General features: G+C 43.5%; 3 protein-coding genes across 3 annotated transcripts; 1 reads left to right on the top strand and 2 right to left on the bottom strand.

Annotated features, from left to right (window-relative positions):
- Positions 1–3,103: 3,103 nt before the first annotated feature.
- LOC121994944 lies at positions 3,104–4,756 on the bottom strand. Its single transcript, XM_042548819.1, has 2 exons — positions 4,232–4,756; positions 3,104–3,439 (listed from the first exon to the last, which is right to left on the bottom strand). Exons 1-2 carry the CDS (start codon positions 4,754–4,756, stop codon positions 3,104–3,106), a joined length of 861 nt encoding a protein of 286 aa, XP_042404753.1.
- Positions 4,757–8,577: 3,821 nt separating this feature from the next.
- LOC121994080 (carboxy-terminal domain RNA polymerase II polypeptide A small phosphatase 1-like) lies at positions 8,578–9,905 on the top strand. Its single transcript, XM_042548246.1, has one exon. It carries the CDS (start codon positions 8,679–8,681, stop codon positions 9,540–9,542), a length of 864 nt encoding a protein of 287 aa, XP_042404180.1. The 5' UTR covers positions 8,578–8,678; the 3' UTR covers positions 9,543–9,905.
- A 1,951-nt stretch (positions 9,906–11,856) lies between these two features.
- LOC121996604 (polyadenylate-binding protein-interacting protein 11-like) lies at positions 11,857–15,140 on the bottom strand. Its single transcript, XM_042550619.1, has 10 exons — positions 14,569–15,140; positions 14,173–14,283; positions 13,988–14,032; positions 13,201–13,273; positions 13,004–13,116; positions 12,803–12,862; positions 12,649–12,696; positions 12,487–12,555; positions 12,121–12,182; positions 11,857–12,046 (listed from the first exon to the last, which is right to left on the bottom strand). Exons 1-10 carry the CDS (start codon positions 14,920–14,922, stop codon positions 11,989–11,991), a joined length of 993 nt encoding a protein of 330 aa, XP_042406553.1. The 5' UTR covers positions 14,923–15,140; the 3' UTR covers positions 11,857–11,988.
- Between the last annotated feature and the right edge of the window lie 8,203 nt (positions 15,141–23,343).

Genomic DNA, 23,343 nt, shown 5'->3' with positions numbered 1-23,343 from the left:
GACTACGATGGAGCGGTGCTGACGTGGCAATCGATTGGGGATGAATTCGATCGATTGGGAGCACTGTTTAAAGCTTGTGCGGAGCGTTTTCTTCGCTAGAACTTTGCGTTCTTCTCCTACGATTTTCACCAGCGTTCTCCTCCGAGATTCTTGTCAGTTCTTGAGGGTTCTTGGAGTGCATCTCCAAGATTCAAGAGGCAACAACAACAAGCAACAAGTAAGCAAGAAGAAGGGTGTATTTCAATTATATTCTTGTATTTTCTTCTTGTGTGAGTGTTGTAGTGTTGTGTGTGTTTGTATGAGGCTTCTCCGCCTCCGGTTGCGATCGAGAAGGAGTATTTCATAGTGGAGGAGTGAGTCGGTGTGTGGATCCTTGGATTAGAAACCTCTTCTTGAGGTGGATACCAAGTAAACCCTAGGTGTTAGCGTTTTAGTTTGTTGTGTCTTTCTTTCCGCTGCATATCATCAAGACGCAATCGACGAGCGCGTGACGAGACGCTATTCACCCCCTCTCTAACGGACACATCGGTCCCAACACTTGAGACGCCTTTGCTTTCTTTTTATTCAAACTTTGTCCTGCGTTTGACAAACATACAACAGATACCAAGTACAAGATTTACTTGCACACTTATCATCCAACTCTGTAGGGTTGAAGATGGTTTGCACTCCATGACCTCTCGAGTTGCCTCCCCTCTTTATCCTCTAGATAGTATGTGCCCGATCGGAGCTTCCACACGACCTTGAATGGTCCTGCCCATGGTGCTTCGAGCTTGGCGACGTCACCAACCGGCTTCACTTTCTTCTAGACAAGGTCGCCAACCTAGAAGGACCTCGGGATCAATCGCCGATTGTAATTCTGCTTCATTCGCTGCCGATACGCCGTTAGACGAACGACGACTTTTGCCCTTGCTTCGTCCACCAAGTCGAGCTCCATCAGTTTCCATTCAACGTTACCTTCATCGTATTGCTGCACTCGATCGGCCTACCCCAACCTCCACGGGGATAACTGCTTCGCTGCCGTATATCAATTGAAATAGGGTTACGCAAGTCGCCTCTTTTGGAGTCGTGCGGAGAGCCCATAGCATACTGGGGAGCTCGTCGACCCAGCTACCTCCCATGTGGTCGAGCCGAGCATGCAATACTCTGAGGATCTCTCGATTGACGACTTCTGCTTGGCCGTTGCCTTGAGGGTAGGCCACTGAGGCGAAGGATTGTTGGATGCCATAGCCTTCACACCATTCTTTGAGCTCCCAACCGACGAACTACCTTCCATTGTCGGACACGAGTTGACGTGGGATTCCGAACTGGCAAATAATGTTCTGCCAAATGAATTTGGTGACTATCTGCTAGGTGATTCTTGTAAGAGACTCGGCCTCCACCTACTTTGAGAAGTAGTCCACTGCTACTAGTAGAAACTTCCGTTGACCGGTCGCCATGGGGAAAGGCCTGACGATGTCCATGCCCCATTGGTCGAACAAGCATGATACAGTGGACGCTTTCATTTTTTCAGTCGGTCAGTGCGGTATGTTGTGATACTTCTGGTAGGACAAGCAGGTCGCCACTGTCTGCGCGACATCCTCCTGGAGGGTTGGCCAGAAGCAGCCAAAAGTATTTTTCGGGCTAATGCGCGGGCGCCTAGATGACCTCTGCAAGAGCCTTGGTGCACCTCCTTCAGGATGTACTCGACGTCTTTTGGTCTGACGCACTTGAGGAGGGGTCGGGAGAAGGCTCTCTTATAGAGCTAGTCGCCGATCAAAGTGAACCATCCGACCCTCTTCTTCAGCGAGCGGGCCTCTTCTAGATCGGCAGGTGCTGCTCCCGATCGCAAGAACTTAGTCAGGGTCGTCCTCCAGTCGTTTGGGAAAGTAATTCCCTCCATCCGGTCGATGTGCGCCACTAGTGAGACTTGCTTGATCGGCTAACCTATGACGACCGACGTTAACGAATTGGCTAGCTTTGCCAACTCATCCGTCGCTTGGTTCTCCGATCGAGGGATCTTCTAGATAATGACCTCCTGGAAGTTAGCTTTTCAGTTTTTCAAAAGTCTCTATATAGAGCCTCAACCTTGTGTTGCTTATCTCGAAGGTCCCAGATAGCTGTTGGGCGGCGAGCTGGGAGTCAGAGTGGATGATGACTTTAACCGCCCCTACGTGCCGAGCTGCTTGTAGGCCGATAATCAACGCCTCGTACTCGGCTTTGTTGTTAGTGGCACGGTAATCCAGCCGAACGGATAACTGCATCTGGTCATCCCGTGGTGAGATAAGCAATATGCCGATCCCGCTGCCTTGCAAGTGGACGAGCCGCCCACATATATCTCCCGTGTTGTTGTCGGCTCGTCACTCTGCACTTCTGTGACGAAATCTGCCAAGGCCTAAGTTTTGATCGCCAATCGAGGTTAATACTGAATGTCGAACTCACTGAAATCTGTCGTCCACTTAATCAACTGTCTGGATGCCTCCGGATTGAGGAAGACTCTTCCCAAAGCGCTGTTAGTCATCACTATTATTGAGTGCGCTAGGAAGTACGGGTGAAGCCTCCGCGCAGCGAGTATTATTGTATAAGTCAACTTTTCGAGACCAGTGTAGCAAGACTCATCATCTTTTAATATGTGGCTCAAAAAATACACAGGTTGCTGCTCCGGGCCGTTCTGCCTAACAAGAGCTGACCCGACTGCTTGCTCATTGGATGATAAGTAGATCCAGAGCGTCTCACCCGCGACTGGCTTGACTAACACAGGCAGTGAATTCAGATACTCCTTCAGCTCTTCCAGTGCCCAGTCGGACTTGACATCCCATTGGAATTTTGTAGCTCAGTGCAATATCTTGAAGAATGGCAGGCTTCAATCAGACGACTTGGATATGAACCTAGATAGCGCCGTGATTCGACCGGTCAACCTCTGAGCTTCCCTCAAATTTCGAGGCGGAGGCATGTTCTGCAAAGCTCGGACTTTGCTTGGATTGTCTTTGATGCTCCACTCGGTGACGATGTAGCCCAAGAAGCGACCACTCTTTGCGCTGAATAGACACTTGCTCGAGTTCAGCTTTATTCCTTACACCCTTAGCGTCCGGTAAGTCTCGTCGATATATGTGCATAGGTCAGCAGCTCAGAGGGATTTGATAAGTATGCCATCGACGTATACCTCCATATTATGGTTGATCTTCCGTAGGAACACTTTATTCATTAGCCTCTGGTAGGTAGCTTCGGCGTTCTTCAATCCGAACGACATGGCGTTGTAGCAGTATATTCCGTCGGCCGTAATGAAGTTGATCTTCTCTTGATTCTCGCGGGCGAGCGACACTTGATGGTATCTTTGATACACGTCGAGCATGCAGATCAGCTTGCAGCCCGCCGTCAAGTCCACCAGTTGATCTATCCTAGGCAGTGGATAGAAGTCTTTTGGGAAGGCCTTGTTGAGATCGTAGAAGTCGATGCAAACTCGCTACTTGTTGCCCGGCTTGGAGACTAGCACAATATTGGCTAGCTAGCTCGGGAATTGGACTTCTCTGATATGGCCGACCTCCAATAGCTTCTCTATCTCCGCTCGGATGATTACGTTCTACTCCGTGCTGAAATCCCTTTTTCTTTGTTTGACCGTCCGAGCATCCGGTTGGACGTGAAGCTCGTGCTGGGCCATGCTCAGGGAGATGTCGGGCAACTCATGTGTTGATCAAGCGAACACATTGTGATTCTGTTTGAGGCAGGCGATCAACTCTGCCTTCTTCTTTTCCTCCAGGTTGGCGACAACGTAGGTTGTGACTTCCTACCGACTTGGGTGGATCTGAACCTCCTCCTTTTCTTTATATACTAAAGTGGGAGGTTTTTCGGTGATAGCATTTACCTCTAGCCGTGGAGTCTTCCGAGCGGCCTTGGCCTCGATTTTGACCATTTCCACATAGCAGCGTCGAGCAGCCAATTAGTCGCCTTTGACTTTGCCCACCTGATCGTCCACTGTGAACTTCACCTTCTAGCAGTAGGTCGACACTACTGTTTGGAACTCGTTGAGGGTCAGTTGACCCAAGATGACGTTGTAAGCCGGTGACACATCTACTACTATGAAGTTAGTAGTCCGGGTCCTCCTCAATGGCTCTTCTCCTAGTGAGATGGCCAATCTTGCTTGGTCGATCGACAAAATCTCATTGCCTGTGAATCCGTAAAGCGGAGTCGTCATGGGTAGCAACTCACTGCAATCAATCTACAAATGATCGCATGCCTTCTTAAAAATGATGTTCACCGAACTCCCCGTGTCGACGAAGGTCCGGTGAATGGTGTTGTTGGCGATCACTGCTCGGATGATCAGCGCATCATCATGAGGGATCTCGACCCCCTCCAGATCGCTGGGGCCGAAGCTGATTTGAGGCCCTTCGGTCTTCTCTTTGTTGCACCCTATGACATGGATCTCCAGGCGTCGAGCGTATGATTTCCTGGCCCGGTTGAAGTCGCCATCGATCGACCCTCTGGCAATCATGCCTATCTTTCCCCGGAAAGGGTTGTTTCTGTTTTCCTCTTCCTGGGCAGATGACCTATTTCGCTTGGCCGGGATCCTGGAGCGATTAGTTTCCTCCCTCCGCTGATGGTGATGGCACTCGGGCTCCTTTCTTTCTTCCTCTTGCCGGCCAGTCGATCGGTGCCGATCTCGTCTATCAGGGGACGGGGAACGACGGCGATATCCTTTGGGGGTCGGTTGGCTGATGATCGGTGTCAGTCCTTGGCAGCCCCACGTATTGTGCGTCACCGACTGGTGGAATGAACAAAACATAGACGTTCATACCTTGCCCTTCGATACTTTAGGCCGACCAGACGCCACATGCTATACAACATGCATCTTGGTCTCCTGGTATGGCCGTACTCCTTCAGCCCTTGGCCCTTTAGGTGGATGATGGCTGCTTGATGGTCGGCGCTCGGTCGGCACCAAGTGCTTGGTCGACGTCTCCTTTCTTCTGGTCGCCTGGGCCTCTTCCATATTGATGTATTCATTGGCCTTCTTCAGCATGTGATGGAAGTCATGAGGCGACTTCCTGATGAGTGACCGAAAGAAGTCTCCTTCGGTTAGCCCTTGGGTGAAGGCATTCATCATCGTCTCAGACGAGACTGTGGGGATGCCCATAACCACTTGGTTGAAGCGCTGGATGTATGTTCGGAGTGCTTCCTTGGGCCCTTGTTTCAGGGCGAAGAGACTAACGCTCGTCTTCTAATAGCGTCAGTTGCTGGCGAAGTGGTGTTGGAAGGTGGCTCTAAGTCTTTGAAACTTCGTATAGAGCCGTCTGACAGTCTTCTGAACCAGCGTTGTGCCAATCCGAAGAGGGTCATGAGAAAGACTCTGCACTTTACTCCGTCCGTGTACTGTTGCAGCGTAGCCTTATTGTCGGATTGATCCAGATGATCATCTGGGTCGGTCGATCTATTGTATGTCCCGATCGCCAACGGGGTGTAGTGTCGTGGCAGAGGGTTTTGTAAGATCTCTTCCGAGAACTTCCTGTTGATCCGCTCGGGAGACGCGGCGCTTCGGGGAGCTTTTCCTTTCCGCGTGTCCCGAACAAGCGCATCGTCGGAAGATGATCCCTGCTCTTGATGTGCCTGGGATATCTCCGAGGGGGTTTGGAACAAAGCCCGATTGAAGGGGATCGGGACGGATGACTCTTCCCCTAGGGTGTAGGTTGGCCTTCGGTTCTTCACCCATACGGAGAGTTGCTCCGCTCGGTCTTCTTGCCTTGCTCGCCTATCGATTGCCGATGTTGCAGGATGCGGTGCTGGCCGATCGGCTAGCGCTTGTTGTTGTTGTTGCTCTATCATTTTTGCTACCCGTTCTTGTACAAGCATCTCCAGCTCCTCTTGGGTTAGCATCACGGTGGTTAGTGTTGGAGCAATCTGGGTACCCTAAGTTTTGATGTTTGGGCAAAAGTTAAGTTAGGTTTATTATTGTATTTGATATGCATTGTGAGTGTTCAGTATATAGGTACAACAAGGAAAGTCCAAGTGTGATCTTGGCAAAGGAGGAAAGTCCAAGGATGAGTCTTGGCGGTGTAAGTCCAAGCATGTAGTCTTGGCAACGTAAGTCCAAGTGTGACTTGGAAATGGATGAAGCCCCGGAGGCGCGACCTCTTGGCAAAGGAAGATTCGACAACATTGACAAGGCCGATGGAAGCTCCAGAAGGCAAGATGTGAAGGATGGGGAGACATCCGAGGGACGCAAGGTTGATGGAGGAGGCTAGAAGGCTATGTCTAGGTTGGTCGGGCGAGGACGAGTGCTGAATGAATGTACTCAGGGGTTAAATCCTAGGATTAGGGTTTACTGTAGCATATTGTAGCAGTCGACTAGTGGTTTCATCAGTCGACTGGTGCAGTCGACTGGGAGCGAACAGAGGACTGATAACGAGCTGTTGGGCTGTAACGGTCGAATTTCCACAGAGGACAATCGACTAATGGTTTTGGCAGTCGACTGGTAGGCGGGATTTTTCAACCCGTGACCTATATAACCAAGACTTGGGAGCTTGGTTGAGGTTGACGAAATAGAGGTGGTTAACCCCTATTAGTAGTCTACCTGTGCCCTACCGTCTCAAGTGTTCTTGTGAGAGTTGTGGTGAGGTTTCTCCACCCACAAGGAGCTACGTGAGCTAGCTGGAGTTTGCTGGGGAGTCATCCACCAACGGATCGGGATTGTCCACCTTACGGATAGCCGTTGAGTAGGAGCCTTAATCTCCGAACCACGTTAAATGATTGTGTTGCTTGGTTTGCATGTCTTATCTTGTATTTAGATTAACTTTCTACTTGTTTATTTGTATTTCCGCTGCGTAACTGACAAGTGTAGGAAGAAGTGATCATTTGGGTGAGACGCTATTTATCCCCCCTCTAGCGGGCTTCAAGGTCCCAACAGTTAGTCGTCCAGCATCTTTCATCTTCTCGGCTCGGATTCAGGTGACGTTCCCACAGACGACACCAAATATGATCCTATCCGAAAGTCGGAGAGACGGATGTTGGGGACGTGGCGCTCCTGCTAACCTCTGGTGGATTTCACTCCCGCCTGCAACACAAGCAGCGTCAGTGCCGGGCCAGGGAAGGGGTCCCCGGCGATGACCCTCTAACACTCAAGTAAGTCTCCAGCGAAGCAAGAACTGTAGTGCAACAGTATAAATCGCGAGAAAAGCATACCTCTGTTGATGCTTAGACCCCCTTTATATAGAGCCTCAGGAGCGCATGTGCACACTTCCCAAGGCGAACACACATTTCAAAGCTTTCCCTGAAAAGACGTGTCAGTAAAGTGTCCCTGACACAGTACCTTAACGGGCCGAGCATATCTCTGAAGTGATAGTGGAAGGTTCCACCGTACGATCCTCTGTCTGACCATGTCGCTTGTCAGCGACACTAGCTCCCAAAAGGATGTTGAAGGATACCTTGCTGCGCCTGTCGCCTGGCCGAGCGGAATGACTGCTCGGTTGGAATTATGTTATCCTTGCGCTGTCTGTTGTCCTACCGAACGGGATGGTCGCTCGGCTGAAAGTCCGCTGTCCAAATGTCGTCCGTCGTCGGGCCGAGTGGAATGGCCGCTCGGCCGGAAGCCCACTGTCCATATGCTCGATTGATGGGCCGAGCGCAATAGCCACTCGGTGGGTAGTTTATTGTCTGCGTGCTCAGCTGATGTCGGATCTGCTATTAGGCCAAGTGGAGGAGCCGCTCGGCTCGGCTTCCGCACGTCCTTTGAGGGTAGGTTTGATTACTTCGTACCCATGGTCGAGATATGCCTCGCCCGACCGGTCAACACCGTGCGCCCGTTGACCGTCCTGACTTTGACCTCCACCTTGACCACAGGATTGGACCTCTCCTAATCATTGCATCAAAATATAAACTTTAAAATTTTGAACCTAAATTCTAAATATTAAACATTACTATATCAAAATACTTTTTTTTTTTATCAATTTAATTAAAATTATTTAAAATTTATCAAAATTATTTTAACAAAACTATTTAGTAGTTACCATAAGTATTACACTTCTTGTTATATATTGTAACAATTATAACTAATTATTATAATATCAATATGTAGCGTTAGCGGCTAGCTAGTGTAACACTACTTAAAAGTAGGGTATTCATCATTTTGACTATTTTTTTAAACATTCTTTAGATAATTTTTAAAATTAGGACTTCCCATTTAATTTTTGCATGGATTAAAAATGCATATCATTTCATATTAATTAATATATTATATAGTTGTAGTGATCCTAATTTTGTTTTTATAATTCAGTCTCTAAATTATATAATATAACTAAAGATAAATTATGAAATCAATTTATAATTTATTACAAAATTTACTAAGAGGGAGAATTTTTTTTTAAAATTAATATTTTATTTTATCATAATAAATTTATAATCATCTAACCAACTAGCTCACGAGGACAATTACTATATTATACAGGACGTGGAGTAAAGGAGTTGCAAATGACCTTAATCTACTTATTAATTGATTAATTAAAATAATTAAATTTAATTGAGCCATTAAATTAATACACCATAATGCCAGCTGGCACGAATTTCCGACCGTTGGCCCAATTCAAATCATATTTGGCCGTTGTAACCATCGGCCGCCTTCGCAATCCAAATTAAGCTATTTAGCAGCTAACCCCCTCGCTTTCTTATTATTATATTACTCCATCTCTTCCTCCCCGTTCCCCTTTGAGCTCGAAGCCATGGTCTCCAAATTCTCAACCAGGTCCTCCTCCCGCCGCAACCGGAGCCCCGTCCGGCACCACTCCTCTGGAGGCAAGAGGAGTACCCCGCGCTCCTCTCCTTCTTCGGTCAAGGCCGCCATCGCTCGCTCCGTCCGTTCCTGCCGCCGCCGCCTCGCCAAGGTTTTTTCCCGTCTCGCAGTCCTCGGCTGCGCCTCCCCTAGCCCCCACAAGCTGGGATTCCGCCGACTTAGCTCCACCCCTACCAAACCCCTCCTCCCTTCTACGCCGACAGTCACGGCGGCGGCGAGGCTTCCGCCCCCCTCTTTCCCCGAGAAAAAAACCGTCTTTTTGGACCTCGACGAGACCCTGGTTCACTCCCGCACCGACTCCCCTCCCGATCGATACGATTTCTCCGTCCACCCCTCAATCGACGGCCGCGTCGTGCCCTTCTATGTCCTCAAGAGGCCGGGAGCCGACGAGCTGCTCCGCGCCGCCGCCGCGGTGTTCGAGGTAGTGGTGTTCACTGCGGGGCTGAGGGAGTACGCCTCCCTCGTGCTCGACCGCCTCGACCCTGCTGGCGAACTCATCGCTCACCGCCTCTACCGCGACTCGTGCAGGGAGATGGAGGGGAAGCTGGTGAAGGACCTCGCTGGGGTCGGTCGGGCCCTCAACCGGGTGGTGCTGGTCGACGACAACCCAAACGCCTACGTCCTCCAGCCGGAGAACGCGCTCCGGGTGACACCCTTCTCCAACGACCTCAGCGACCGTGAGCTCTCCAAGGTGATGAAGTTCTTCGAGGTAGCGGCCCTCTTCGAGGACATGCGCGACGCCGTGGCTTACTACCGGTCGGAGTTCGGAGGTCACAAACCGCAACCAGTGTGATTGATTCGGGACCTTCCTCCACGATCGCCGATTGCAGAAAGCTCAGTCGATTGCATCAAGCGAACAACCTTCAGGATCTTCCTGAAAGCTCTGTTCATCCGTAAGCAAAATTAATTTTTCGAAAGCAGGCTGGAAGGACGAAGGCAATCTTTTGATGCATTTCTCATTTTTGTTAAAAAAAAAATCGCCTTTTGATCCATTTCTATGCTGTTGGATGGGAAAATGTTGATCGCAACTTTCGTAGGCAAGCAATGCAGGATTTCTCTCCTTTTTTTCTCAAAAAATATTGTCTTCCAAGATGATATTTTGATAATGCATCGTGACGGAGAAACAAAAAATTTGGAATCAAGAAAAGATTGAATTTTGATTCAATCTTCAGGAGAAACAGGACAAGCCCAAATAATATCAATGAGAATAATTTTGAAATTTGAAGCGCGATTGGCGCCCGTGAATAATGTAATTTTCAGATAAAAAAATGCATATTTTGATTTCCAAAGGATGCGACTTTTTTTTATCTGAAAACTACGTTATTCACGAGCATCGATCACGCTTCAAATTTCAAAATTATTCTTATTCATTTCATTTGGGCTTGTCCTGTTTCTCCTGAAGATTGAATCAAAATTCAATCTTTTCTTATTTCCAAATTTTTTATTTCTCCGTCTGCTTAAATTGTTACAAGTCTCTAGAAACAGGGAAGAAAAGGTTTTTTTTTCAGATAAAAAAACGCGCCTTTTGATTTCCAAAGGACGCGACTTTTTTTTTTTTTTTTTGTTGTCCCTCCTCCGTTTCGTTATTGTTAACTGTCTCCATCTTCTCCTTTTTCCGTTCCACTGCTCTGTTTTCCGACGACTCCTCCTTCGCCATGAAGTTCTCATCCGATTTGCCCACCACCGCAACTCCTCGCCGCAAGAAGCACCACCGCCGCGCCTTCCCCGCTTCATCTTCCGCTTCCCGTGACCGCCGAGAAGACTCCTCCCCTCCTTACTCCGCACCATCTGACTCTGCTACCGACGAGGGCGAGCGCGAAAACGACGCCGTCTCCCGATCCCAACTCGACTCCTACTCCTTCTCTGGCTCCTCCTGTCCCCAGCCTTCGTCCGCCTACGTCAACGTGGCGCCGCTCCCCGTCTTCCGCGGCGAGGCCTCGGAGTGCCCCATCGCCCACCTCGCGCGATTCGACCGCGTCTGCCGCGCCAACAACGCCACCGACGTCGGCACCCTCGTTCGCATCTTCCCCGTCACCCTCGACGGCGACGCCTCCCTGTGGTACGATCTCGCGGTGGATCCCTGCCGGCCGCCGCTGCAATGGCCGGAAATCCGCGCCGCCTTCCTCCGGACATTCACTCGACCTGACTTCGCCGACCGGGCGCGTGCCGAGCTCATGGGTCTGGAGCAGAGGGACGGGGAGGGCGTCAACGCGTACCACCTTCGCTTGCAGTGGATCCTCCGCAAGTGGCCCGACCACGGCTTCCCCGACGCGCTTCTCAAGGGCATTTTCGTCGACGGGTTGAAGGAGGACTACCAAGATTGGATTTTGCCACAGCGACCGGCGACGTTGGCTGACGCGGTGAAGTTGGCGCTGAGCTGGGAGCAGGCCCGGAGCGTGCGGGAGGCGAGGAGGGGGAACGACGGCGCCAGCGGCGGCGCTGGGTCGGTAAAGTGCGGATTTTGCGACGGTGGACACGAGGAGAGAGACTGCGAAGTGCGGAGGAAGATGAGAGATTTATGGTTAAGGAACAAAGAGGCGGCGGCGATGTCGCCGTCGATGAGTATGGTGAGAAGGGAAGGAGGAAGCGAGGAAGCTCTTGCGAGGTCAGGGAGCATGAAAAGAACAGGGCAATGCCAGTGCTGGAAGCATCAATGCTGGAAGAAGCTCGAGAGGAGTAACAGCAACATCGCAACTGCAACTGATACAAACGCAAATGCTGAATGAGATCAAGAACTCGAACAGAAGCTGTATTTGATATGATTCAAAACTCTGTTTCTTTTATTTCTTCTTCCATTTTTTTGCTGTGTTCAGACTCTATATATAGTGCATTTGAAGGCTAAAAATTTCATATCGAATTAAAGTTTCAATCTTTCATTGAAAGAAAACAAGTGGGTTTTAAAAGAAACAAACAACATTCATAATCGATCACCTGGTGCTAGAAATTGATTTAGAGACCAAATTGGCGGCGGAAGTAATCTAACAGCATAAGTATCTCGCTAGATTCAGCTAAAATTTCTGCACCTATCAGAGAAATAAGATCAGCTACGGAGAGGTTCATGGACCCTCCCCTCGATCCAAATAAACAAATAAATCAAAGCGTAGCGGTTGCAAAGCAACAGCAATACGGTGTAATCCGAGCATCTAAGCTTCTCAAAGTTTGCTCATGTACTTTTGAGTAGAACAAAGAAATGAAAAAAAGGACCAGCGTTGTGTTTCTTAGCAGTTATGGATGGTGAATCAGTTTGAAACCGCGCGTGCGGGGTGTGGCCTTACAGGTGTCTTTGACGGGCTGACCCTGCACACACAAAACGAGTTAGGTTTTTCCTACAAAGTTTCAATGTGTTAATTTTGAGATAGGGATGATCTTACCTGACAGGAAGATCTCCTAAAATCCTACCGCTGCAGCTCAGAGCAACAATGGCACTTTCCGCCTGCAATTCACAAAAATTCCTCAGTTTGTTGTGGATTCAACTTTGTGCAGGAAGACATATTGAATCATGTAGAAACATGGAATATTATGGTTTCTTCTTGAGATCGAAAGAATCCATAGGTCGAGAAATGTCTGAAACTAGAAACAAAGGTCCATCTTGTTTTGGTTATCATTCCCGAACCAAACTCAGTTAAGGTAAAATTTATTTTTCTGGATATCTGATCAAACAATTACTGGTAAAAGTTAGCTAAGTTGTGCTATCATCATCCAACTACAGACAAAAAGAAGAAGTTGATGACAATTACCCAAACAAACTCTACGAATGCAATACATGTTGAGTGTACACTATCACCAAGAAATCTCATTCGAGAAATCTGCACTTAACAAAATTCACACAGTAAGATACTATTAAACACACCATTTTACCCAATTTACTCACAAATTGGTATTTAGGGAGTAGTATGTACCTCACCACAGAGTTGTTCAAAGAAACTTTTGACATCTGTTTCAGTGACCTGCAAAAGGATAAGAAATTGAAGGCTTCAGATTATTAATGATCCATCAATAAGAATAATATAACTATTTGCATTCAATTTGTCCCATGTCAAAAAATTTGTCTACCTTCTTATCAATGTTTGTACAATACACTGTCCTCACAACCATTTCCTTTTCATTCTCAGACTGCGAAAAAGCCTTATAGTTAGAGCTACCGGAATAAAATAAAAGTAATAAAGTGAAGGAGCATAGATTTAGTTTTATTTCTTTGTTGAGATATTCCAAGCAGGTTTTTAAGTAGAAGATAGAAGTCTTGTTTATGCTTACTCTAGGAAGAAATTCCGGATTCACTGGCAGAATTGCAGTCTTTGAAGGTAAGACTCTGACAGGGTAGTAACCTAGCACAGTTCCCCCAAGGTTCAGTGCTGCTCTTGCACCATCTATGAGAGAAAAATGGAACTTGAGGGCATTAGATGTCTAACACATGAATACCCAAGAAGGCGATGAATAATTGTTGAACTTACCCTCATTATAGAACTCTATAAATGCAAATCGAAGATTTGAATTGGTATCACCACAAATTCTGCAATCAACTACCTTCAGTGGAGAAAAATATATATATCATTAGAAAAAATAAATTGACAAAAATAATAATAAAAATATTATGTGCTTCCACATGGAATGAAAAGAGATTGAGGTGAATCATCCATTAAGTGAGAAACTAACATAAAACAAAAAGAAAGCCTTTTACTTGTATGCGTTATTAGCTGAAGTACTTGTGAAGTCATGATCTGAAATAAGGGGGGATACTGGGAGTTCAATACAAGTCACCCATTTAAGCCATTTAAGTATTTGACATATAAGTATCATGTTCTATGGTACAAAAAAGAATTAGAGAAGAATACTAACAAAAGATTGATTAACTGAGAATAATGGTTTTGGCATTGATGAGTTGGAAATAAGATCCAAATGTAATTTTTAGTCAACTGAGGAACCAAGTTAAAAGAAAAAACTTTAATATTCACAAACCTCAATGGATTTGAAGGGATGTTTGATAATAACATGATAATACTAGTTAATCTAAAGGAGAAGTTATTTGACAAGAACTTGCATAAGAGGGAGACAATAGAAGCAAGCTTGTCACAAGTTAAAACCATTCTATTATGCTAAGCAGCCATAACATACTTAGATAACGAAATATGACCCAGGATCCATCAAAATTATTAATGCCCCAAATAGCGTTAAGTCATCGATAAAAAACTTCTAATATCATTCAATAGCTTTCTAAACATTGCAGATCGAATAACTTACTGTTCCAAAAGTAGAAAATATTTCAGCAAGCTTCTCTTCAGTTACCTGATACATATCAATAGATAATCTTATTAGCATGGCCAACACAGATAAAGTATCACTCTATTAATTGTAGAAGAATTGCAATGCCATCCAGATTAATGTAACAGGAAATTGGAAGATCAAACCAACAATATTTTACTCACAAAGCGATCAATGTCAGATACATATACTGTTCGCTTAATGCTATCCTCCCTTTTAGCCCCTCGAAGCCTATTGTTCAGTCTCTTCTTGCCCTGGCTAGAGCCATTTCTCCTCTGCAAAATAAAGATAGAAATCAAATTCACATATTTCACACAAAGATGATGCTAGGATCACATTTATACTCCAAATCCAAGTTATCTTTTCAACTAGAACAAGACCCAAGGCCTATATCAAGGTACTAGACACATATAGATTCCAATACGACGAAATTATATTCCTAACAAGGTTTATATTTATTAAAATTCTGTAGCAAAAAACAAAAAAAAAAAGAGAGAAACGCAATAATTAAGGTAATGTAATTTAGCCAAGAAGAAAGAACCAAAAACCAAAGAAATTACTCTACGATTAGGTTGATTATTCGATGATCCATCACTGCTGGAATCATTTCTACTACCACTATTACTAATCGGTCCATAATTGTAATAGTAATCACTGGACGCCACGAAAATGGGGGCATCGGCGGAGAGCTGGCTGTCAGATTTCCCGTGGCCATCGGCGGCGGCTGAAGAATGAGACGAAGGGACGAACTCCTTGGCAAAGGGGTTTAATTTGGAGAGCAAATCAACCAGCCTCTTCACGTCCCTCTTGTAATCCCTATCCGTTTCCTCCGCCAACGCCGCCGGTGGCGGCGGCGACTTGCGATGGAGCAATTGTTCGTCGGACGCGATCGCCTTCTCGGCCACGGCCGCCATTCGCTTTCCTCTCAAAAAAACAAAAAGATTATCCCAAAAGAGCACAATCGCACCTCGACAACCGATCAAGGGAAACAGATTCCGATCGGGAGAGCGGATGAAACGAGGAGACAGTGCAGAAAGTATCAGCAACAAGCGATCTTGATCGCCATTGATATGGGCTTCAACTGCGCCTCGCTTGTTCTTGTGGGCTGGGATGGCAAAATAAGGGAGACACCTTTGTGATGTGTCGAAGAAGCGTTAAAAAAATGTTAAACCGGGCGATCGGTCCGGTCCGGTCCCGTCCCGTAAGTTTTCCACCGGCCGTTAAATCGGAAAGTGCTCATGCGCACAAATATAAAAGCATTAAAGTAGCCTTTGGGGTGGTTTATAAATCAGATGTAAATTTTGAGAATATTCACTTTGCGCCCTCGCCTCTATAAAGTTTGCTACCTTTTATATTTCACCCACCTTACTATAATTTCATCAATTATACAATTTAACCCCCACACTTACCAAATCATACCATTTCGTCCATTTGCCTTAACATCATTTTTAATCGTGTTAAGCCGAAGGAGTAAAATAGTGTCATTTTGCAAAAGGTTAGGAGTGAATAATACATTACAAAATTCTAGTTAGTCGAATATAATTAGGTGAGTAAATAAATACCCATGTATTTTTAAATACATATTTACCCTTTCAAAAAATTAATATTTAATAGTACATATATGTTATTTTAAACTTACAAATCTTTCATAAATTAATATCATTAATTAAGATTGCAAACCAAGAACATTCTTATTTTTAATATTTTCCTCATTTTACATTTTTATTTTATTTACTTTCCACATTTGTATGTGAATATTAATGAAAGATCAAATCGAAAGGGTAAAAATAGTTTTCTTATTATTTTAAGAAATAAAGAAATTATAATGGCATTTATGGAAGATTTTAATATGCAAAATAATAATATATTCATTTATATGTTAACTCTTTTACAAAATAGTAATAAAAAAATGCACAAAATATAGCTCTTAAGTTTTAAGACGCATAAATAATACCTTTTGAATTTAACCATCTATTTATATTCGATTTTTTTAAATTACATTTTGTCCCTTAGAATCATTTCAAATGTGAAAAAATAAATAAAATGTAAAAAGATTATTTTGACTCTATAAAAATTTTTCAGGCCATTAAAAAATATTGAGAAGACTTATCCAAGCAGTCAATTTATTTAAATTTATCGTTTAATTAGAAGAAAATTCTTAGAGTGCATTATATAATTTAAATTTTAAATATTTAATATTTAAATAATCTAACCATTACACTATAGCTCCGGTGAAAAAATGGCAGATAAGTTTTGGCATTGTTTGGTATTAAGTACTTTTCATCATTTATTAATGGAGTAATTTTTTAAAATCTTCCATCTTTTCTTTTACTCTTTCTAGTACCAGTTTAATTTGTTTTAACTGTAAAAAAAATCTCATAATTCGCCATTTCATTTCAGCTTTAAGAATTTCTGAAATTACTTTCTTATAAAATTGTATCACTTGATTAACTTTAGAGTGATATTTCATGAGAAAATGGGTGCCAATTGATATTTTACCTCCGTAATTCATCACTTTAGCCCTAGAGTTTACTAAATTTTCACTTTACCTTTAAAATTTTTATAGATCATTCTTCGTCAATTTGTTGTAAAGTTCAAAAAACGTAATTGTAAAATGAAGACAAACTACTAGGAGCTAGGTGAAAAAATTGCATATAATTTGCCATGGAATGATCGTCTCGGCACATTAATGATGCTAACTTAAGCGCCAAAATGATACAAACAAAAGAAATAGAGAGTGAAATGTAATTTATCAATATATGAGGAGGAGTTCAAAAGCTTGGCAGAAACTCTTGTAATAAAAAACAATCTCAATTAACGATTATTTCTAAATGACCGATTTGATCTCATAAAAATTTTCTATTGATCATTAATGCACACGATAAAAAACAATCTCAATTATCAATAATGCACACGATAGACTACCATAGAAGCTCAGCATCTTTTATTTGAAGAGAAAATTTTTATAAATATATCATAACTGAGAATTAAATCACGGACGCCTGAATGACAACTTAGATATTTTACCATAATATCATAGCCCAGAGATAAAAACTCTTATAATTAAATTAATTAGGCGTGTGTGAGCAAATTAATTAGTTATATCCAAGTGTGTCTAAATCTTTATTAAAATAAATAAATAAAAAAAATTAGTACGTAGATGGCATAAAATAAAAAAAAAATACAAATATAAATGTTTTTAAAAAATAAAAAAAATTCTACTGTTAGTTAGTCCATCCCTTTCCATACAACAATTGCAGTGGGGTTTGATGTGGACACCCACGTTATTAACGTAGATGATCGCACTTGCATCTAATGCTGGTACATTTTCGGCATTGTCATGTGCCTTCCTCGGGCAAATGCCGGAAAGCATTAACTAGTCTTTTCCGATGCCATAACAGTTAGGCCACTACAAAATATTCAACGTCAGCTATCGATATTTTCATCGCTAATTGTATTTAGCATTCGATTAGTGATAAAATTATTCAGTGGTATCAATTTCCATCACTAGTTCAATTAGTGATAGAAATTTGAGTTTCATAATTAAATTAGGATTGATTTTTAATTTCCGTTAGTTAAGTATAGCGATGAAAATTAAAATTCATCGTTAAATTTTGTGATAGATTTTAAAATATTTATTGTTAATTTAGCGACGAAATTTTATTTTTGTCATTAAGTTATCGACAAAATTAAAAATTCTGAAACATCCACCGTGCAAATACAAACACATTCAAATCTCAAAACTACTTATCAGAAACATTCACAAACACATTTAACAACATCCATCATAAAAGATCGTACATTGTTAAAAATAATATAATTTAAATCCATTACATCCCATCTTAAATCTCAAAAATTAATTAGAGCTACATATCAAAATTAACACAATTATTTTCCATGTTTTTGAATGATAAATAAAAAAACCTAAGTTAAAGGTCAATACATTTGAGAATAACTGTTGTTATTATCAGGAACATTTGGATTTTGAATTTCTTGTGAGTCAAAACTATATGATGTTTGAAAATTTATACTTTACCGAGATATGAATTTTTGTACTTTATTGAGATATGAATTTTTGCACTTGTCATTCTATTATCGTCTTGACCCAATCCTCAATCGATTACTACAACCTGAGACTACTCTAATATTATGATCCGATTCCTCAATTCTTAATTTTCTTATATTAACGTTTGTATTTAAGTAGATGAAGAACTAGAACAATCCTTGAGCCTAGGAGTTATCATACAATCATCTACAACTTTTGCTTGAGAACTAAAACCATAGAAGGAGTTATTTTTCCTTCTACCGATAACCTTGTAATATATATCATGTATAGCATCGTTTGATAGAGTGTGAACTTTTCTCCCTCTATAATAGGTTGAGACGTATATGCAACTTGATCAGTTATATCATTCTATATAAAAAAATATTATTATTATCTAATATATAATTAATAAGCTATTCACTATTAAAGGTGAATGGTAATAAAATTTATATTTATATTGATCGAGCCGCAACAAAAATATTTTTTTTTTATGTCTATTGTAAAATACCTCCCAAACAGATGAAAAGTCTAGGTAAAGTATCTGTCGGCATACATATTTTTATATAATTAAATAACTTCATTAATAATTAAAAAATTATTATATAACTCTATTGTAAACTTACCAAGCCTGTTACATTTTCTACAATAGATCATGATCCAGTCTTATGCTTTGTGATTCAATGCTTAGGGTAGCAAGCTTGGTATTTCTATTGTTTCGAATAGTCGATGAATTTTGTTGTAATTTTTCTGCACCTCAATTGATTTTTCCATACATCCCAAATCTCATCTAGTATATGGGATGACTTATTTTCTTTATTCTCCACGTGTATAATAAGTCTTTGTATAATTTTTGACAATAATGATTCCATGTTTATTACTTCCCTCTCTTATTTGCTTCCAAATATATTTTTCTACAATAATATCAAGAAAATCAAGAAAATTAATATAAAAGATATTATATTATACAATATCAATAATATTCAAATTACTTATCAACAATTTTCGATAATAAAAATCTTTAAGATTTCCATTTACATGCCTTTATGTACCACTGTTTACTTTTTTTTTTTTGTTGGTTATATGGACATATATACTATGACTGTAAAACTGTATAATTTTTTTTTTCAGTTTTCAAAATAATAAATAAAAAAACAGATGAATTAGAATTACTAATAATATCAATATTAACGAATCCCAATAATTCTTAACATAATATGGTCACTGTATACTACTGCAATATCTACAAAATAACATTATAATACATACATATTCCAAATAATAATCAAATTAGAACAATAATAACTTATATGGTAGAACTAGTGAAATTTACACATAAAAAACAAACATATTCATATATAATTGAATCACTAACATTAATCCTAAAATTTAATCACCATTATAATCTGAATTATTAACATTAACATTAATAGTTTGTAAGTTTTCATTGCTAGACCCTAGTACATTAAACTTCTCGTTGCTAGACATCTCTCCATCATCTATTTACTCGTAAGTGACATTTACATCTATAAGTAATTGAGATGTTGATTGAATTTGTGAATCAACTGAATGTATCTCCACTTCCTCATTTTGAAATGCATCATGGTTTTGAGTCATGATAGAGTTTAACATTTATATGGTCGAGTGATGCTTTATTCAACAAATTGCTAACCATTAACAATATCTTCTAGATTCGAATAATCAACCTCATTCATTGCATCGTAAACCATTGATTGCATTGTATTATTATTGTATGATAATTCCTCTATTCCAATAGGTCAGATGATGAAACAATAGAAGGTTCAATTAGCTTAAACAAATAAGGCTCTCTAAGAAAATACCAGTTGTAGTAATTTGGAACAAAATTATTTCAACCTAGATGTACTTTCATGATATCCTTATTGCGGAAAGTTATATTTCTTCATTTGCAATAATTACATGGACAATGTAGCTTGTCACCATCCATACAGTTTGGATGACGCTTAGCGAAGTTCACAAACTCTATAACTTTATCAAAATATTCTTCATTGATAAATATATTTCTAACTTATTGTATATCCAAGTTTTATTCATATATATTATAATCTAATGAGAAACAAATTTACAACATTATTAAACATGTAACACTAAGCATGCATATAATTTAAACACAACTTAAATAAATCATTAAAACCTAGTTAATAGTATTGATCCGGTGGTAGGGTAGGGCCCCGCCCTGCAAGAGGTCAACGCCACGTGAAAGGTCAAAGTCAAGGCGATCAACATCCCAGGCTAGCGTCCGACCGGGCGACCCCATCAGCTGGTCGGACTAAGGAATGGTCGGTCCGACGTTATTACAGCTCGACCTCACACCGAGCTTCCGATGCTCAAAAGACTATCACCAAATCAGGCGCCGACCGGCAAGTCATGTGCCGAGCGGCAGATCATGTGCCAGGTGGGAATTCTGATCGGCCAAAGATCAAGTCCACCCGCTCAGGCCACTGGCGGACAAAAGCTAACCGAGCGACCCTCCCGCTCGGACCATTAGCAGACAAAGGCAGGATCGACTGATATCCTCCTTGAGACCCGTGTTATAGATAGACAGCATGGTCGGCGACATGATCGGGCAAAGAATCGTACGACGGAAGCTTTCACTGTCTTGTCAGGATATGCTCGAGCTGTTGAGGTATGGTGTCAGGTCTACTTTTCTGACACGTCCTATCAGGAAAAACTTTGAGATGCATGCACGCCTCGAGGAGCATGCACGCACACCCCTAGGAGCCCTATATAAAGGACCCCAAGCTTCAACGAAGGTATGCTCATTCTATTGTAGCCATAGTTACGCTACCACTTTCGTTTCTTTGCTTGCTTGCTGCTTTCGCCGGAGGTCTGACTTGAGTGTCGGAGAGCCATCGCCTGGGAACCACTCCCTGGCTCGGCACTGATGCTTTGTGCTTGCAGGTTCTCATCGGAAGTCCATGCTTGGTTAACAGGAGCACCACATCCCTAGCACCCGTCACCTCGACCTTCGAACAGGATCAAATTTGACATCGTTTATGGGAACATACACTTGCATCTGAGCCGAGAGGATGGAAGAAGCTAGACGACTCCACACGGTGACGCTCACTCAAGAGGAGCTCGACGCATTTGTACAATCGCGAGCGGCAAAATTAGTCGAGCAGCAACAGCAAAGAGCGCTAGCCGATCGACTGGCTCAACAAGCAACATCGGCCTCGGGAGGCCGCTCAGCCCATGAGGACTGACCGGAACAATTGTCAATCTTGGGGCAGAATAAAGGGCCGACCGACACTCACGGGGAGGCTCTGCCCGCGCCTATTCCGTTCCACCGAGCTTTGTTTCAAACACCCTCCGAGATTGCCCAAGCCCATCAAGGAAGGGACTCTTCTTCAGATGAGGCACCCGTGCGGGACGCAAGGAAAGGCAAGGCGCCTCGAGTTGATTCGTCGTCCGAGCGGATCAACCGCCAATTCTCCGAGGCAATCCTACAATATCCGTTGCTAAGGCACTACGCTCCCTTAGCGATCGGAGAATATAACAGGTAGATCGACCCGGATGACCATCTTGGTAAATTCAATAACGCTGCTACTCTTCATCAGTAGATAGAGGGAGTTAAGTGCCGAGTCTTCCTCACCACGCTCTCCGGCTCGGCACAACGATGATTCATAAGGCTGCCGGACGGGTCCATCCAAAGCTTCAAGGACTTCCAAACGACCTTCCTACATCATTTCGCTAGCAGCAGACACTACCAAAAGATGAGCGTCAGCCTATTCTCCATGAAGCAAGGTCCCAGAGAGTCCCTCCGAGCGTACATCCAACGCTTCAATCAGGTGGCCATGGACATCCCATCGGTCTCGTCCGAGACCATGATGAACGCGTTCACTCAAGGGCTCATGGACGATGATTTCTTCCTATCTCTCATCCAAAAGCCACCTCGGAACTACGACCACATGTTGAAAAAGGCCAACAAATACATAACGTGGAAGAGACCCAGGTGGCAAGAAGAAAGGAAACACCATCCGAGCCATCAGCGCCGACCGAACGAAGGCCGCCTGTCAGCCATCAGCCACCAGGCGGGCCTCGAGCCGAAGGGACACGGCTACACTAGGAAGCAAGACCTCATGTAGTTCAGCACATGGCCTCCGGGCATCCAAAACCAAAAGGGAAGATATGGACCCCCATGTTCTGTTCCTTCCATCAGTTCGCAACCCACAATAACCGCGACTGTCGCGGATTCAACTCAGTCGCCCAACCGACGCACAGAAGTTATCGCCGCCGGTCTCCCTCTCCTGACCGGTGACACGGGCACCGTGGTGCTGAACGGCGAGAGGAAGTAATGAGATCATCGCAGCAGACTTATCGAAGAAACATCGAGCCACATGCGAGAAAAGCAGACCGTCCGCTCGGGAGGAGGAGAACAGGAGCAACATGGCGCGAGGTGAGATCAACATTATAGATGGCGAATCGACCAGTGGAGACTCCAATCGAGCTCGAAAATCATACGCTCGGCGGCTGGAGATCCACACTGTTGGCTGCAACAGGGAGAATGCGAGCGGGCCCGAGATTAGTTTCGGCCCTAGAGATCTCGAAAGAGTCAAAGTGCCGCACGACGACACCCTCATTATCCAAGCGGTAATTGAAAACTATACCATTCACCGCGTATTCATTGACACAGGCAGCTCGGTCAATATCATCTTCAAGAAGGTGTTTGATCAACTCCAAATCGATCGGGGCGAGCTGCTACCGATGACAACCCCGCTGTACGGATTCACCGGCAATGAGGTCCAGCCGATAGACCAAATCAAGCTAGCCATATCACTCGGAGATGAGCCGCTCCGAAGGACGAGGGCCACAAACTTTATCGTGGTGGACGCCGCCTCCGCCTGTAATGTCATTTTGGGCCGACCAACCCTCAATGAATTCCGAGCGGTCGTCTCAACCTTCTGCCAGAAGATTAAATTCCAGGTGGAGGATCGGGTAGGAGAGGTAAAGGGCGATCAGTTGGTCGCTCGGCGTTGCTATGTCGAGATGGTCAAGACGGAGGCGAAATTCGCACGGAAAGCACCCCGGTTGGAGGTAAACGCCGTAACTGAAAATCCCCCTACTTTGGTTTACGATAAGAAGGAAGAATTACAGGTCCACCCGAGCCGAGGGGAAGCAACTACCTTCATTGCCGCCGATCTGGAGGCCGAGCGGAAAGCTAAACTAATCACATGCCTCCAGCAAAATCACGATGTGTTTGCATGGTCGATACATGAACTGCCCAGTATCTCCCCGAACGTCGCCCAACACAAGT

This window comes from Zingiber officinale, chromosome 6A, assembly GCF_018446385.1.
Source record: "Zingiber officinale cultivar Zhangliang chromosome 6A, Zo_v1.1, whole genome shotgun sequence".
NCBI lineage: Eukaryota > Viridiplantae > Streptophyta > Magnoliopsida > Zingiberales > Zingiberaceae > Zingiber > Zingiber officinale.
This window is presented reverse-complemented; position numbering and strand designations above follow the sequence as displayed.

Excerpts from the sequence above, each read along its gene's own strand:
- LOC121994944 (XM_042548819.1), bottom strand. The coding sequence starts at position 4,756 with ATGTTTTGTTCATTCCACCAGTCGGTGACGCACAATACGTGGGGCTGC. Across the intron at positions 3,440-4,231 it reads TCGTCGACACGGGGAGTTCG|CGAGTTTGCATCGACTTCTA; the intron begins GTGAACATCATT and ends GGCAACAAGTAG.
- LOC121996604 (XM_042550619.1), bottom strand. The coding sequence starts at position 14,922 with ATGGCGGCCGTGGCCGAGAAGGCGATCGCGTCCGACGAACAATTGCTC. Across the intron at positions 14,284-14,568 it reads ATAATCAACCTAATCGTAGA|AGGAGAAATGGCTCTAGCCA; the intron begins GTAATTTCTTTG and ends TTTATTTTGCAG. Across the intron at positions 13,117-13,200 it reads TATAGAGTTCTATAATGAGG|ATGGTGCAAGAGCAGCACTG; the intron begins GTAAGTTCAACA and ends TTTCTCTCATAG.
- LOC121994080 (XM_042548246.1), top strand. The coding sequence starts at position 8,679 with ATGGTCTCCAAATTCTCAACCAGGTCCTCCTCCCGCCGCAACCGGAGC.